A 15,476-nucleotide genomic window follows, 5' to 3' on the forward strand; every position below is an offset into this window, starting at 1 on the left:
GACTACAGGGCCCTGAAGACTCTGGGCAAAGAGTAGAGAAGAGACAGAGGAGAGATGGGGATTTCAAAGGGAGTCTATCATCCTTGCGACTTTCCCCGGAGCCCTCGTGATAATCACCAAAAGTAATTATACTGAAAATATTAACCATGTAGGGTTACAACAGGAAACATTATTGTCGCATCAGGACGTGGTTGTGGTGTTTAAATGTCCTGAATCAGAGAACATTTGGGGAAAGAGCAGTGTGGCTGTTAGTTTTCAGTTGTAAAATTGCTTAACTTCTCAAGGACGGAGATTTCAAATGAGGTCTTAGTAAATTATAAGTTTTTTTAGTGAAAATAGCTTTATTGTTTCTTTGACTGTAAAGGAATAATGCTCATTGTTAAAAAAAAAAAAGTCTCAGACAATACAAAGAAGATGCAAATAAAAATATGAAAAATCTGGGGCAGACCCATGGCTGAGTGGTTAAGTCGTGCGCTCCGCTTCGGCGGGCCCAGGGTTTTGCTGGTTTGGATCCTGGGTGCAGACCTAGCACCGCTCATCATCAAGCTATGCTGAGGTGGTGTCCCACATATCACAACTAGGATATACAACTGTGTACTGTGGTGCTTTGGGGAGAAGAAGGAAAGAAAAAAAAAAGATTGGCGATGGATGTTAGCTCAGGTGCCAATCTGAAAAAAAAAGAAAAGAAAAATCACCAGATCACACACATAATAAGAGTTGTAAGAGTAGTTATATGTGTATATTTACCTTAATAGTGGTTTTATATATATATATATGTATACATCTTATTAGTGGTTATTTATATATAATGACCTCAATAGAGGTTATATAACTACCTTAATAGTGCTTATATACATATATAAGCCACTGATATACGTATAATTTTTTAATAAAATTTTTAATGAACTCTTCTTATATGTGCTTTTTGGTATAATGGTCTTCTTTCCACTGAATAATCTATCATGGAGATTGTTCTGTGTCAATAAATACAGAAATACATCGTCGTTTTAATGGATGCTGAGTATTCAGTTATGTGGATAAAGTATCCTCCATTTAATCCCTATTCCTGAACATTTAGATTGTGCACAAATTTTTACTGTTTTTAAAAAATGCAGCGACCCCTCTTGTATATATACATCTTTACGTGCTTATCCTATTATTCCCTTTAGGGTAAAGTCCTATCCAAACATTAAAACACTTTGGGGACTTATTTCTTTCCTCTCGCTGAATGTATCAAGCCAGGATCTTGTCTTAGAGAAGCAGTGTGCCTGTCTTCCTTTCCTGCTCCTTCTCTCAAATACCCTCCTGCCTTAAGTTGTTCTGGGGGCTCCTGTCAAGTCTGTCGCATTGATGTCGGCAGCATGGAGGGGGAGGAAGAAGTCAATGGTAGAAGGAGGGTTGGATGACCCAGGAGAAGGAAGAAAAGAAGGCATCTGTTGTAATATGTTATTTGATTTTAATTGTCACAGCTAAGAAGTAGGTACTATAGGGGCCAGCCCTGTGGCCAAGTGATTAAGTTCATGCGCTCCGCTCCAGCGGCCCAGGGTTCGCAGGTTTAGATCCTGGGCATGGACATACGCTCATCAAGCCATGCTGTGGCAGCATCCCACATAGAAGAACTAGAATGACCCACAACTAGGATATACAGCTATATACTGGAGCTTTGGGGAGGAAAAAAAAAAGAGGATGATTGATAGCAGATGTTAGCTCAGGAGCAATCCTCCTCACCAAAAAGCATTAAAAAAGGAAATTAAAAAAAGAAGTAGGTACTAGAATCTCCAATATATAGATTCCATGGGAGGGTCAAGACTTGCCCAAGAGCACATGACTAGTAAAGAAAAGCTAAAGTCGACCTGACTCCGGACCATGTTGTTAGATTTTATTATTTGTTAAATATTTTCTGCTCTCCTAGGAGAGTTATTCCTCTTACCCCATCGATATAAGGCTGCGCTGTGTAACTTGCTTGGGCCGGTGAAATGAGAGTGGAAGTGATGTGTGCCACCTCCCAGAAGAAGCTTTAAGAGCCATGGGTGTTTGGGCTGGAGCTCCTTTTCCTCTGCGATGAGGCTAGGATGTCCCAAATGTGGGATGCTCCTTCAGCCTGGATCCTGAAATGAAGAGGACAAGAAATAGAGCTACCGGTGACCTGCAATGGGCATTCAATGTGAGCAGGAAGTAAATCTTGATTGTTGGAAGTTTCTGAGTTGTGGGGGAGTGTTTGTTCCTGCAGCATAACTGGCTTAAGCTGTCTGATACAACCACACTCTTTTCCTATTTCACTATTTTGCCTCTCTCTTCTGAGCTTTGCCCTGGTTATCGGTCAAAATATTTCTATCTTTTCCTCTGGTTGCAGAAGAATGAAGAAACGCTTTTTAATTCTAGCAGTGTCCTCTACTAGACCCGTATTTACATTTCTTTTTAGACTTGCTTTAAAAAATGTTCTTGACTTTTTTCCATGATCCCCTGAACTCTAGAGAGATAGGCGTTCCCTGTCACACATACAACTCCTGGAATAGGGCATGCATCCAGAGGTGACTGAAGACTATCTTTTTGATTATTTGAATTTCCTTTGAACTTATTTTCTCTATCCTGAGCCTTTTTCTGGATAGTTGCATTTTGCTTAAAATCTATTTATTCTGCCATGGTAGAAACATAAATCTAGCAGTTTCTGAGCAAGCTTAAAAGTGATAGTTTGAGATATTCAATGTACCTCACAAGCATGTGTTGCTTATAATATCTCTACACGGTGAGTGACAAATGAGGGCCATATAATGCTTTTTTAGAGTAAGTTCTCCCAAAGTGTAAGAAGTGAAATTGCATGACCATTCCAATATCATATTGCATGTCAGATGCAAAAATAAAATAAAGCTCTCGTCCTTGCTTCTGATCCTTGGTTCATTTTATAAGCTTCCCTGTCATGTTGTCCAACAAAAAATAACTAATTCACTTACTCAACAAATACTTGCTGACTATGCACTAGCAGCTCATACAAAGGTAAAACAAATAGGGTCTCCATCCTCTAAGACCAAGCAACTTAGCAGAAGAAAAAGTGAATGTGTGATGAGAGTATAATATAACGAGGTGTGGGATGGCACAGGGCCCAGAAAAGGAGCACGTCACAGACGGGAGGGGAGTGGAGAGGGAGGGACACTTGAGCTGGGTTTTGAATGATGACTGTGGGTGCTGGCCAAGCAAGGGGAAGGTCACATCAGGCAGATGAACAACAAATGCAAAGGCATCGAGGCGTGGAGCAGCTAAGGCGGTTTGGGTCTTGAAGGTGGTACCAGCTGCTATCCTTGCCTGTCAACCTCAACAGGAACTGACAAACCCAAGTCTCAGGGGGGCGTGAATTTTCCAATTATTCTGGGTCTGCTTCCTGCACATGTTGAGCTCTTGAGGGTCATTTGGCACTAACTGACCCCCTTATCAGAATGAGAAGCAACTGTGTGCCCATGGGTATATCCAATGATCGGAAGCCAGTTCCTGGTGAGATCGCCCATCGGGCCTGCCTCTTCCTATTTTTGATCTCAGCATTAAGTCCTGACCAAGGAATTTGGGTTGGTGGCTCTGACATATCAATATTGCTAGCTTGGAGATCCCTGTTGACAAGCCGGACTACTCCCTCTGTGTGCCTCAGGGCAGGAGCTCACGGAGAACTCCTAAGCTGTCAGCATTTGGGGAGTCAGAGTCTAAAGCTGAGTCGTGATTGGGAAGGAGAAGAGCCCGCTTGCCATTACCATCACAGAGAGGCTGAATTTACTGAGGTGAGGCATGAATCACTAATGATGGCATAGCTATCTTCGTGTTTGTTTAACCTCCAAACCACTAAAGCAGTTAGAGTTCTTCGTCCCAAGCGAAAGGATTCTAGTGAACTTGAATCAAAGAGAATTTATTGGAAGAATGATACTTTTTTCTAAGCACTAAGAGAATCAGTGGACGATCTGAGAGCCAGCTTTGAAATTATAACAACAGCAGCACATACACCGCACTGAGCGTGTGCCAGGTTCCGTCCTCAGCACTTTGCATGTGCAAACTCACTTCATCCCACAATAACGCCATTAGAGCCCTGATGCCAATATCCCCCTTTTCCTGGTTGAGGAAAACAGGGCCTGGGAGAGATTAAATGATGCGCCCGGGCTCACAGAGCGTGTGAACCTGAATTTGAACCATGTTCCAGTTCCAAAGGCTCTCGCCAGTGCTAAGAAGCAGGATCTACAGGAATGATCTTATAGCAGGAGTCTGGCCAGGGAACTATGAAACAGATGCCCATCTTTCTAGGTCTCTTTGTCCCTTTGCTCAGTTTTGAATTCCGAGGAGCTGCCCTCCTGCTGGCCTAGATCAGGGCCTGTATCTGCCCCTGGCTGGGGTGAAAGCAGTGGTATTGGGGCTGATTTCAGGCCCACCAGACTATATCCAGTGGGGAAAGGGAAATTTCTCAAGGCAAAATTGGGATACCGTTATGAAGGATGACTGGAAGGTCAGCAGCAGGCAAACAGCAGCCCCTGCGGGTCTCGTTACACCCGGGTCTCATTACACGCAGAACCCCCATCAGGAGAGTGCCAGCCCCCGAACCCAGGGCTTTCCACGCACACTCTCATTTAAACCTTGAGACAACCCTTTGGGGTATGTATCATTACCCCCATTTCACACGTGAGGACACAAAGTCTCAGAGAGGGTAAGAAACTTGGTCACATCAAACTAGGGTTTCAGTTCAGGCGCTGACTCAGAGTCCAGCTCTAGGGTCACTGTGGGGACACTTGCCAGGGCTTCAGAGAACGTGGCCAGCAGGTCGGGAAGGGTCAGTTATTCTGCTCTCAGAGCCTGTGTTAGTGTGGTGCTGAACTGTGACCTGGGCTCCTGGGGAGCGGAGCACCTCAGTCACCACCTCCTGTCTACCACTAGAGTGACTGGCTCAGTGGAAAATGTCTGTCGGTGGGAAATTCAGAGTCAAGCCCACCAACACATAGTTATACTGCATCCATTCCTGGCCGCTCGCCACTGTTGTCAGGATTCGCATGGCCTTTATCTGAAACCTCTCTGTAAGAAGAGCTTTCCCATCCCCGGGACCACCTTCCGTTCTACTACCTGCTTCGGAGGGGTCTGAGGAAAGAAAAGGAAGGAAAGTCAGGAGAGTGTCTGGCTCTATTTTTTCTCATCCGAAGTGGGGGAGAATCTAAAATCGCCCAAAGGAGTGAGCTCAGGAGTTCCCACCAGGGCAGGCCCCTCTGGGATGAGCGACAGGGCAGGCTGGGGAGGTGGGGCCGCAACAGGAGTGAGGCATCGGAGCCCTTAGAAACAGATGCCATCTTCAGTCGTGCCCCTGAGACCCCCTGGCCAAGGGAGCCAAGATGCTTTCCTGCTTTTCTGCTGCCCCAGAGCACATGGCATTGAATTCAGCCAATTCAGGAAACACTACTGAGCGCCTGTTCTGTGCAGGCACTATGGTGGGCACACGAGGATGAATTAACTTCTCATTCTGAAAGTCCTGGTCCGGTGAGGGACACAGGCAAGCAGACAAGTAACTAGACTATGAGACAGATGGTGGTTAGGGCTAAGAATTGGGGGTAAGCAAGAGGCCAAGGGAGCACAGGGGAGCAGGGACCCCACCAACTCACAGAGTCTGGGCAGACTTCATGGAAGAGGGGAAATGTGAGCTGAACTTGGGCATGCTGAGCTAGCACTCCTAATGGACATTGAAAGTGGAAGTGACAGCTGAGACAAAGGCTCACAAAGCTGGGAAGAAGCAAGGGGGAGTGGATCTGCTGGAAGGTAGGTGCTTCGGGTGCAAATTACCCCAGGCAGGGAGAAGGTACAGATCCTCCTGAGCAGATCACACGCCTCCCTCGTCTGGAGGCGGCCGACAGATGTTTGTTGAATGAATAAACCCGTGAATGGTTGAAGGTCTTGACATCCAGGCTGAGGAATTCCAATTTTGCTCTGCATGAGCCACAGGAGAGAAGACCTTGAGCCCTAAGGGCCAGAAGGAGAGACATTCTGGCCAAGAGAGACTTTCTTACTGAAGGAGGAGCGCATTTCCAGTCAGAACAGAGCAGATCGGGACTTCTGTGAACCTCCTACTTCAAGCCCTTGTGTGTTAGTTTGCTGGGGCTGCCATACCAAAGTACCGCAAACTAAGTGGCTTAAAACAATAGAAATGTGTTCTCTCATAGTTCCAGAGGCCAGAAGTCTGAGATCAAGGTGTCACAAGGCCACATTCCCTCTGAAGGCTCTAGAGAAGGATCTGTTCCAGGCCTTCTCTCCTAGCTTCTGGTAGCTCCTTGGCTTGCAGCCGCGTAACTCAAATCTTCACATGGCAGCCTCTCTCTGTGTGTGTCTGTCTCCCTGTCCAAATTTCCCCCTTTTTATAAGGACAACAGTCATATTGCATTAGGGCCCAGCCTATTGACCTCATTTTAACTTGAGTACATCTGTAAAGACCCTGTCTCCAAATAAGGTCACATTTTGAGGTACTAGGGTTTGGTCTCCAACGTATCTTTTTGGGCAGACACAAATCAACCCATAAGACCTCCCCGTGATGCTGATCCAGAGTGCAGACTTGAGTTGAGAAGGAGAAGTACCTTGACCACATGAAAATGCGAAGCAGCCTTTCCTGGTTCAGTGCTCCGAGGCCTGAGATGAAAGCTCGGGTGATAGGAAGGTGCTGCTCTGGCCGTTTGGACGGCTTCTGTTCTGCCGACACAGTCCCATGACATGCGTGTCTTCCTAATCAGCAAGGCTGGCGGGGATGTTAGTCTTAACAAGCACATGAATCTTGACCAGAAGACCAACCTAATAATGGAAAACTCAAAAGCTGCCCAGGCAAGTGACAAGGCCAGGAGGCCACCCCTGTGAGAGTTGCTCCTGTCCTAGGTCCTCACCTCTTACGCGGCAGGAGGGAGCACTTAAGAAGATGCAATGCAAGGGAAAATCTGCCTCCATTGGGTCCGACTCCCCAAGTGAGGCGTAGGATTTACCCTGGGGACAGTGGGGAAGCCACCTGCTTAGGTGGAAGGTGAGTGCATCTTACTAGTGCTAAGGCCTCTCTCAGGAGGCTGCTTGGAAGTCCATTTCTCTGTTTATCTGGGAGTCCCTGCCTTTTAATTTTCTTAAGTGAGTCCTCCACATTTCTCTCTTATTATTGCTGTCCTGTCAAAAGATTAAGACATTTCTAACTCTTTCTAGGGATTATCATCAGCCACAAATTTAGAAAACCAACACCTTGTTACTGAATGGAGGATGAAAAGGTGGGAGAAATCCCCATGGTCGTTGTAACCCATTTCACAACTTTCTCCTCTGTGGCTAGTGAGGATGCCAAAATCTCGGTGTATATTCAGCTCCCCTTTCAATGTGCGCCCCATCTCTACTGTCTCCTGAGGGGGGTGTCAAGCTGCAGGAGGCGGTGTGGGAAAGGCAGGCCCCAAAGCAGGGAGATGGGACGCCAGCTCCCTCTGAGCAGGGCTGAGCACAGAGGGCTCCTGGTGGCACTTCCCCATGGAGACAGATGGAGGGGGGTGCCTGGTTAGGCTGAGGGGCAGGAAGTCTAGTCTTAGGGATAGCAGAGGGAACCGTTGGGAGAGCCCTTCACAGATAAAAGCAAGCCCTCTCTTCGTTTTCTCTCCTAGAGTGTGGCTGCCAGCATATCCTTCCCCCACCTCTCCATTCTCGCCTCACACACAGTCCCAGTGTAATAATGTGATACTGTGATTTATAATAAATATATACTTGGTCTTCGTCCCAGTTCTTGGCACAGAGCTCTTAAAATCCTAGGAATTTCCTGAGTGAAATTTCTGCTGACACCTTGATTTTAGCCCCTTAAGACTTATTTTGGCTTTCCGGCCTCCAGAAGTGTGAGAGAATCAACCAGCGTTGTTGTAGGCCACCACGTTTGCGGTAATTTGTTACAGCAGAAACAGGAAATCGCATGCCATAAGAACCCCCAGCGGGGGGAATTGAATGAGGCTGAGGAGTCAAGGAGGGGTAGATCCTCTCTATTCTCTTATTTTGCATCAGCCCGGGGTGGCGGCAGTAAGGAGGATGGGGTCTTCATCCATCACCAATTCTTGTGTTGACAGAGTCCTGGCTGCAGCCTCCATCTAGAGTTTGTGGGGTTGGAGGCAGCTTTGATGTCCAGAACAGAGCGCTGGAGAGCCCCATTCGAAGCCCACCTCTCCTCCTTAATGCTCAATGGCCAGAAACACCGGGGGCCAGTGGGACCGGGGCTGATCCTCTGAGCTGTTTTGCTCAGGGAACCCCCTCATATCGGGGTCACACTCACTGGAGAGAGAGGCTGCCTGGGTCACCCTGGATCCTAATCCTTCCACCACAGCCCCTTTCTGCCTCTGGCGGGGAGAGGGATCCCCTGAGCCTGTGACCCACAGTCTAACACAGAAGAGGCCTGCCACCCAACAGTGCTCCCCTCACGGCAAATACTAATCTGATCTGCCCCTAGATGACTTCTACCCAAGGACCCACCCCTGTCCACTTGGTCCTTGACCATCAGTCTTTCACACCATGGAGCAAAGTCTCCATGACCTGGCCCCTTGGGGGTGGGGGCTGGATCCTGGGAGCCAACTGGGCATGGAAAATCCTATGGGGTTGGGGAATCTCGGAGGTCTGGCTACCACCACCTCATACAGATCTGTACCAGCTGCCCTCTCAGCACCAAGCGTGGGTCCTGTCCTCTCCCTGCTCCCAGGGCCTCCACGCGCCTGCCTCGCCTGTCTCCCGTCCCTGTGAGCTGTCCCCAGGAGTGGAGTGCTGCTCTGCTTTCCAGTCTCCAGCTCTGTCACCACATCTGCTTCCAGAGAAAGAGCAACCAAGGCCCACCATGCGTCTCCCAGCCTCAACTTAGGCTGACCACTAGGGCAGGTATATTTATTTTGGTTACTGGGCTCTTGGAACCTATGGCTGGAGTGGCTGGAGGTCAGAGAAGCCTGGAAAACAAAGCCGCTATCTGCCAGCTGGAGAGGGGGCCGCTGCGGGCAGGGATTTTCCAGCTGTGGCAGGTTGCTTAGGAAAGGGAGAGCACAGGACTGGGTGGAGGAGCCCTCCAGTCTTCGAGCAGAGGCAGGGAATGGGAGGATGTCAGAAGTCCCATCTAGTATGACCACACTGGGGACGGATCAGTGGTGGCAGTTAACTAGAAATAGTTAACACTCAGAAGTCGTGACAAGCATTTCAGTCCTGTCTCAAGCAACAGGGTAAGGTCAGACTGCCAGTGCCCATAACATATGGGGCTCTGTGCCCTAGAAACGGTGGTTTCAGAGTGGCCACATGGCCATTTTAATTACGCCCAGTGTGTGAGAAGATTGAGATTTGGATAGCTCAGGGGATGCTAGTCGGACAAAATCTAGAACAAAGTCGATTCACTGACATGGATATTTATGGAGCACATTCTAGGCGTGAGGGACTGTGCTGCCCACACAGTGATGCACAGGACAAGCTTGCAGGGCCCCGGGGGGCTGGGGTTGGCCAATAGGATGGGAAAGTTGATGTGTCTCCCCTGAGCCTGTCTCAAAGACAGTGAGATGTGTCCTAGAAGGAGTTCAAAGGGCACCGTCCATCTGGAGATGGTAGGAAAGTTTCAGGAGGACGTGGCATTTGGGAAGGGTCTTCGCAGACAGATGGGCTATTAACAGGCAACAGCAGGCAAAGCAGGAGGAGGAGAACATATGAGGCAGAGGGGACTACAGGAGCCAAGGCAGGAGGAGGAAAACCCAGGGGCAGTGGAGTCCATTTTGACCGAAGAGTGGAAACCATGTGGACATCGCTGGAAGGTGAGCTGGAGAGGTGGCAGCACAGAGAGTTGTGGACACTGAGCTGTAGGGCTGGACCCAGATTGAGTGGGGAGTGGAGCACACTGGTGAGTGGGGAAATGACACAGTCAGAGCAGTTTGAGAGAGAATGGTCAGGAATTTATTTGGATATGCAGGACTCAGATTTCTGCAGTGACATTTAAGTGGTGATTTTCATCAAGTAACTCAACATTGCCCCCCTCAATGCATGCGGCCAGCATTGAACCCCAAACTCTACCCTACACTCCAGTTGACAGGGGCTGAGAGTTCTATCGGGGGCTTCATCTTTTCTCATTTAGCAGTGGGGTCCATAGTGCCAAAGGGAAGGATTCACTAGCTCTTGCGAAAAATGTTCTCCACACATTGGTAGATGGCATGAGCTACGGTCAAACACTTAGACATTGTAATAACATGGATCTTATTCCTCCCCCTGACTTCAAGCCTATGGACAGTGGTTTCCTTGAGAGGGGCACCTAGTTTCTAGGCCTTTTAAATTCACATAAGAATAGCCTCTAATTAGCTGTATGATCTTGGGCAATTTCACAGAAAGACACATTTAATGAGCATCTGCTGTGTGTCAGGCATGCTACCTGCACTTTTGTACATTAAACCATTTAATAGTAATATGCTAATGCATTTGTACGCTCCTGTACTGTCAAATTTTACTGCAAGCTCAGTTTCATTGCAGGTAAAATGAGAGGTTGGACCGAACCATGTCTAGATCCTAATCTTCTGCACTTCTGTCGGGTGATCCTGATATAAGAGAGCAAGGACCAAGTTTAAAAGGAGGAAATTGAGGGGCCTCTCCACAGAGACCATAGCAAACACAAATTATCTCTGAGACTGTATGAAACGAAAATATAAACAGGTCCCAGTTGGGTACTTTATGTAAATTCATGTCTCAGTTCATTTGGGCTGCTATAGTAGAATACCAAAGACTGAGTGGCTTAAACTACAGAGATTTATTTGTCCCAGCTCTGGAGGCTGGAAGTCCAAGATCAAGGTGCTGGCTGACTCAGTTCTTAGTGAGGGCTCTCTTCCTGCCTTGCAGACGGCCACCTCCTCGCAGTGTCCTCACATGGTGTTTCCTCTGTGTGTGTGCAAGGGGAGAGAGAGAACAAGATCTCCCTCATGTCTCTTCTTATCAGGGCCTAATGTCACTATGGGAGCTCCACTCTCATGACCTAATCACCTCCCAAAGGGTTCATCTCCAAATACCATCACATTGGGGGTTAAGACTTCAACATATGGATTTTGGGGGCGCACAAACATTCAGTCCAATAATTTATATATGATAGACCCAAAGGATTTCCAGAGTGCTTGGGTTATGCGACTAAGCATAATAGTTAGAACTCTTATGAGAGACGGATTACAATTATCATTCCCATGCTACAGGGATGACGCTATACAACAAAGAGATGAAGTATCTTCCCAAGTCTCCCGGCTAATGAGTGATGGGATTTGCACCCTACTAGCCCAAAGTCCTCATGCTCAATGCATTATAATGCACTGCAACACCATCCAGAATGGGAGGGTAGGGCAGAAAACTGCCCTGTGTACCTAGAAGCTACTCCTCAGGGCTACCAGGGAAGATGTGATTCTGGGCCAGGCAGGTAGTTGGTTCAACTCAGCATGGAAATTCTTTTAAGCTATTTCTCTAAACTCAGAGACTCTACAGGAATGTAATTATAACTTTAAAGCAATAGGAAGACATAAAATGCAACTTTTGATTCAAGTTAAAGTCCATCTAGTCATTTAAAAGAATTGATCTTCTGCCTGGATATTTCCTTTCTTTCCAAGAGTTTAGTATAATCAATATCCACAGAGACAAAACGATCCTTTCTCATTTCTCAGAGTGCAGGCTCTTCTCTCAGATGAGAAAGGGATAATTTTCAGTATCTTCTGCTAACACTTCAAACAATCCCTGTGGAAAAGAAGATTCCCGTGCCTTACAAAACTGAAGCAACATACAGGATACTGTAAACCCCCAATACACTACCAAGAAATAAACCTCTTGTCACTTGAGAAACCATTTCTACCTTCACCCTACAAACCTTTGCTCCTTTTCCACTAGAATAACCAGGTCCAGTTTCCACAATGCTGTCTCCTGGGCAAGGAGAGGTGACTGGTGGCCATTTCATACAGGAAGCATCTGGGGTTGAGAAAAGTACAAGGGCATGCTTGTGGGGGACATCCCTTCGTAGTGGCCAACCTCCCACCACCGTCCGGAGCTCTTTCACGAAGACCAGCAGACCAGGGCTAAGCCCTTACACAGGTGAAATGGCTGTGAAATGGTTTGCACTGGGCATTGAGAAGAAGCAGAGGGAAAGATCAGGTGGCAGGTCTGGTGGGCCCAGAAGCAGTGTCTACTGAGCCTTGAGATTATTTCCCTTTCAGCAAGGTATTTGCCTAAGGTCACTGGTCTCCTTCAAAATCGCTCTGTTCTTGGGCTCCTTGCCAAGCTCCATGGTCTACTTGCCAAGCAGGAAGGAGGTCAACAGGCTCCGGGGAGGGCAGGGACAGAGCCGTGCTGGCTCTCAGTGTGGGTGGAGGTTGGAGGACCCTCACTAACGTGGCCTCTCAGGGCTTCTCGGCAGCAAAGGGTACTGTCAGTGGTGATGGGTCTAATGCGATCTGTCCTGTCTTGGCATGCACCTCTAGCCAAGCAGTCACTCTGCTTTTCAGTCAGCCATGGAGCAGTTTTTGAGTCTCTACTTTGTGCCAGCACCACTGGCTAGAAATACAGACAAAAGGCAACGTCCCCACCATCAAGGACTATATAGATTAGTGGGAGGCGGGCCCCTCCTTGGGGAGGGACTGGTGCAGCCCCAGGGGGCCCCATGTGGCAGGAAGGAAGATGCTACCCTTTTCTGGACACTGAGGAACTTCAATTTGAAAATCTCTGTTGCTAAAGATACCCCCCATGGCCTATGAATGATGCTGACATCTCAGTCTCCTTCCACATGCAGTTATCCGGGGGTAGGCTGAGTGGTCCTAGGACCTGGACCCCTCTAAGGATGGGTGCAAAGACCTGCGTTGTCCAGAATAGTAGCCACTGGCCACATGTGGTGGTTGAAACTTAAACTAAATAAAATTAAAAATCCAGCTCTTCCGTTACATTAGCCACCTTTCAAGTGCTCGGTAGCCACATAAGGCTGATGGGTGCCATATTGGAGAGAGCAGACGTAGGACACTTCTGTCATTCCCGTGAGTTCCATCGGATATTCTTCTTGCATAGATTATTGCAATAGAGAGTGGCACACCCTGGGAGAGCTCTGGAGCTGGGGGGGGGCCTAAATCAGCTGGGGGGTGGTGGGATGGTGAAGCCAATGGAGAAAGGAAAATCTTTGCCAAGGAGCTGCATCTTAGCTGAGCCACAGTCTGAGGCTCGCAGCTGTCTCCAGGCAGGACGGAACCCAAATCTTACCTTGTCTTCACCATTGTTGCTGCTCCCCGGGCCTGAGGCCCCTTCCTTCTCTTTCCACATGTCTCCCTTTGTCTTCTCGTCCACTCCATAGCTTCGTTCGCCATTTCTTCAGAGATTTTCAGCTGAGGCTGTGTTTGTACAGTCCAGCAGATCTCAAACTGAATCAGAACCCCCTGGAGGGCTTGTTAAAAGACAGATTCCTGGGCTTCACCTCCAGTTTCTGATCAGTAGGCCTGGAGCGGAGAGAACTTTCATGTCTAACAAATTCCCAGGGGACGCTGATACTGCTGATGTAGGGACCACCTTTGAGAACCATTGGTATTATCTAAAGAATCACATTCTTTGATTCATTCATTCATTAAATATTAATTTTATTAATTTATTAACATTTATTAATCTATTAATAAAATTTATAAATTAATTAATTTAAAGCATTAAATATGCTGCCATGTGCCAGGTGCTCTTCCTGGGTGTGAAGAAACCAGGCAAGATCCCTGTTCCAGGGAGCTTCATTTTAGGGAGGGGAAATAGGCAATAAACAAAGCTATGTCAGGTAGTAATGAATGTTGTAAAGAAGAATAAAGCAGGGGGAGGGGAGAGGGCTATTACTTTTTTTTTTTTTGGTGAGGAAGATTTTCCCTGAGCTAACATCTGTGCCAGTCTTCCTTTATTTTGGATGTGGGACACCTGCCACAGCATGGCTTGATGTGCAGTGTGTAGGTCCACAACCAGGATCTGAACCCACGAACTCTGGGCTGCTGAAGCAGAGTGTGCCAACTTAACTGCTACACCACTGGGCCAGCCCCAAGAGGGCTATTTTATAGGTTCATCAGGAAAGGCCTCACTGACAAGGCGACATTTGAGAAAAGACCTAAAGAAAAGAAAGGGAGCAGAGCATGACCCTGGCCTTTCTGACTCCATTTTGCTCCATAATTTGCTTTTTAATTTGAAAAATGAGAGTCATGTTAAACTCAAGGTCTAGGTTTTTAGACAAATTTGATTGTGTGTACATACATTTCACTAAAAATAAGAATGATGGTAAAGGCCATAGATTTGATCGATCCCAGCTTGCAGTTCCACCTTTGGGTCCCAGCAGCTGAGGCTCCCTCTGGGCCTCCTCTGTCCATACCCCTCTCCACAGGGTGGAGTCTGTAGGGCTCAGAGGAGGACACCAGGAGCCTGTATCCCCCTTCTAGAAGATGCCTTAGGATTCCCAGTTCTAAATATGGCTCCAGCTCATTTCCAGGGCCTGCAGGCCTCTTCCCTGCCCATCCCCCCCAGGCCCATCTGCATAGGGGCGGGGTGGGTGGAGCTTGGCCTAGGACCTAGGATGTCCATCCGTAAGCATCTGAGTGTCCTACTAATGGGGGATAGAGCTGTAGGAGAAGGGGCTGGACTGGGCCAACGGCTCTATTTATCTTCTTGTCCTGGGTTCTACAAAGATCAGAGGCAGGCCTGTCAGCCTGAACCAATTAGCTGAATGCTCCTTACCTCTATCCAGCTTTGGGGTCCAGATAGAAGAGAGTAGGTCAATCAATACTTATCAACCATTGCTGGAGAAATAAGCCTATGTTGTAGAGACCATGAGTCAATAGTGGTCTCTTTATAAGTAAGGACAGCTTATGGGTGGGATCGGTTCTATCCCTTCTTATAAACACAAGCCTGTATGATGGAGTGCAAACTGTGTGCCTTTAACATCTAATTTTCCTTTTCAATCTGTGATATCTTCCTAGGCCCAGCTGTCTCAGGCCTTAAATGGAGTTTCCGATAAGGCAAAAGAAGCAAAGGAATTTCTGGTTCAGCTGAAGAATATTCTGCAGCAGATCCAGGTGAGCACAGCCCCAGCGTGGGGAGGTTGAGTCAGTGCACGAAGTACATGAAAAGTATCAGGAAGAAAGGAAAAGTCTCTTGGCGAGCATCTTGTCAGTGATGAACACGAGAAGATTGGCTTGTCCTACTGCACAGCCTCAGATGTCGCATACCCCACACACTCAGTCCATTGACACCCGTGTGACACCTGATACGGGAAAGGGATTTCACATGAACTCAGTCAGAGAGAACTGTAGAAAGAGAGCTGGAGAGACGGACTACAGCACTCTGCATGGTCAGGTGGTCCTATGCGGTGTCTGTGTATGGTGATTTTGTTCCCTTGTCATCAATACATCAAAATATAAACGCCTCATTTCTTAAATAAATGTATTACTGAGCACCCGTGCATGTCACATACTGAGCCCAACAGATCAATAAGGCACAGT

At 47.6% G+C, this 15,476-nt stretch overlaps 1 protein-coding gene across 1 annotated transcript in view; it reads left to right on the forward strand.

Annotated features, from left to right (window-relative positions):
- The window catches only part of TRIM67 (tripartite motif containing 67), a 46,523-nt gene that overhangs the window by 16,111 nt on the left and 14,936 nt on the right, over positions 1-15,476 (forward strand). Inside the window, exon 2 of the mRNA XM_046654553.1 lies at positions 14,955-15,050. Within this exon, the coding sequence (XP_046510509.1) occupies positions 14,955-15,050 (96 nt within the window). The remainder of the gene's footprint in view (positions 1-14,954; positions 15,051-15,476) is intronic.

The sequence above is a fragment of the Equus quagga genome, chromosome 2 (assembly GCF_021613505.1).
Source record: "Equus quagga isolate Etosha38 chromosome 2, UCLA_HA_Equagga_1.0, whole genome shotgun sequence".
In the NCBI taxonomy this organism is placed as follows: domain Eukaryota; kingdom Metazoa; phylum Chordata; class Mammalia; order Perissodactyla; family Equidae; genus Equus; species Equus quagga.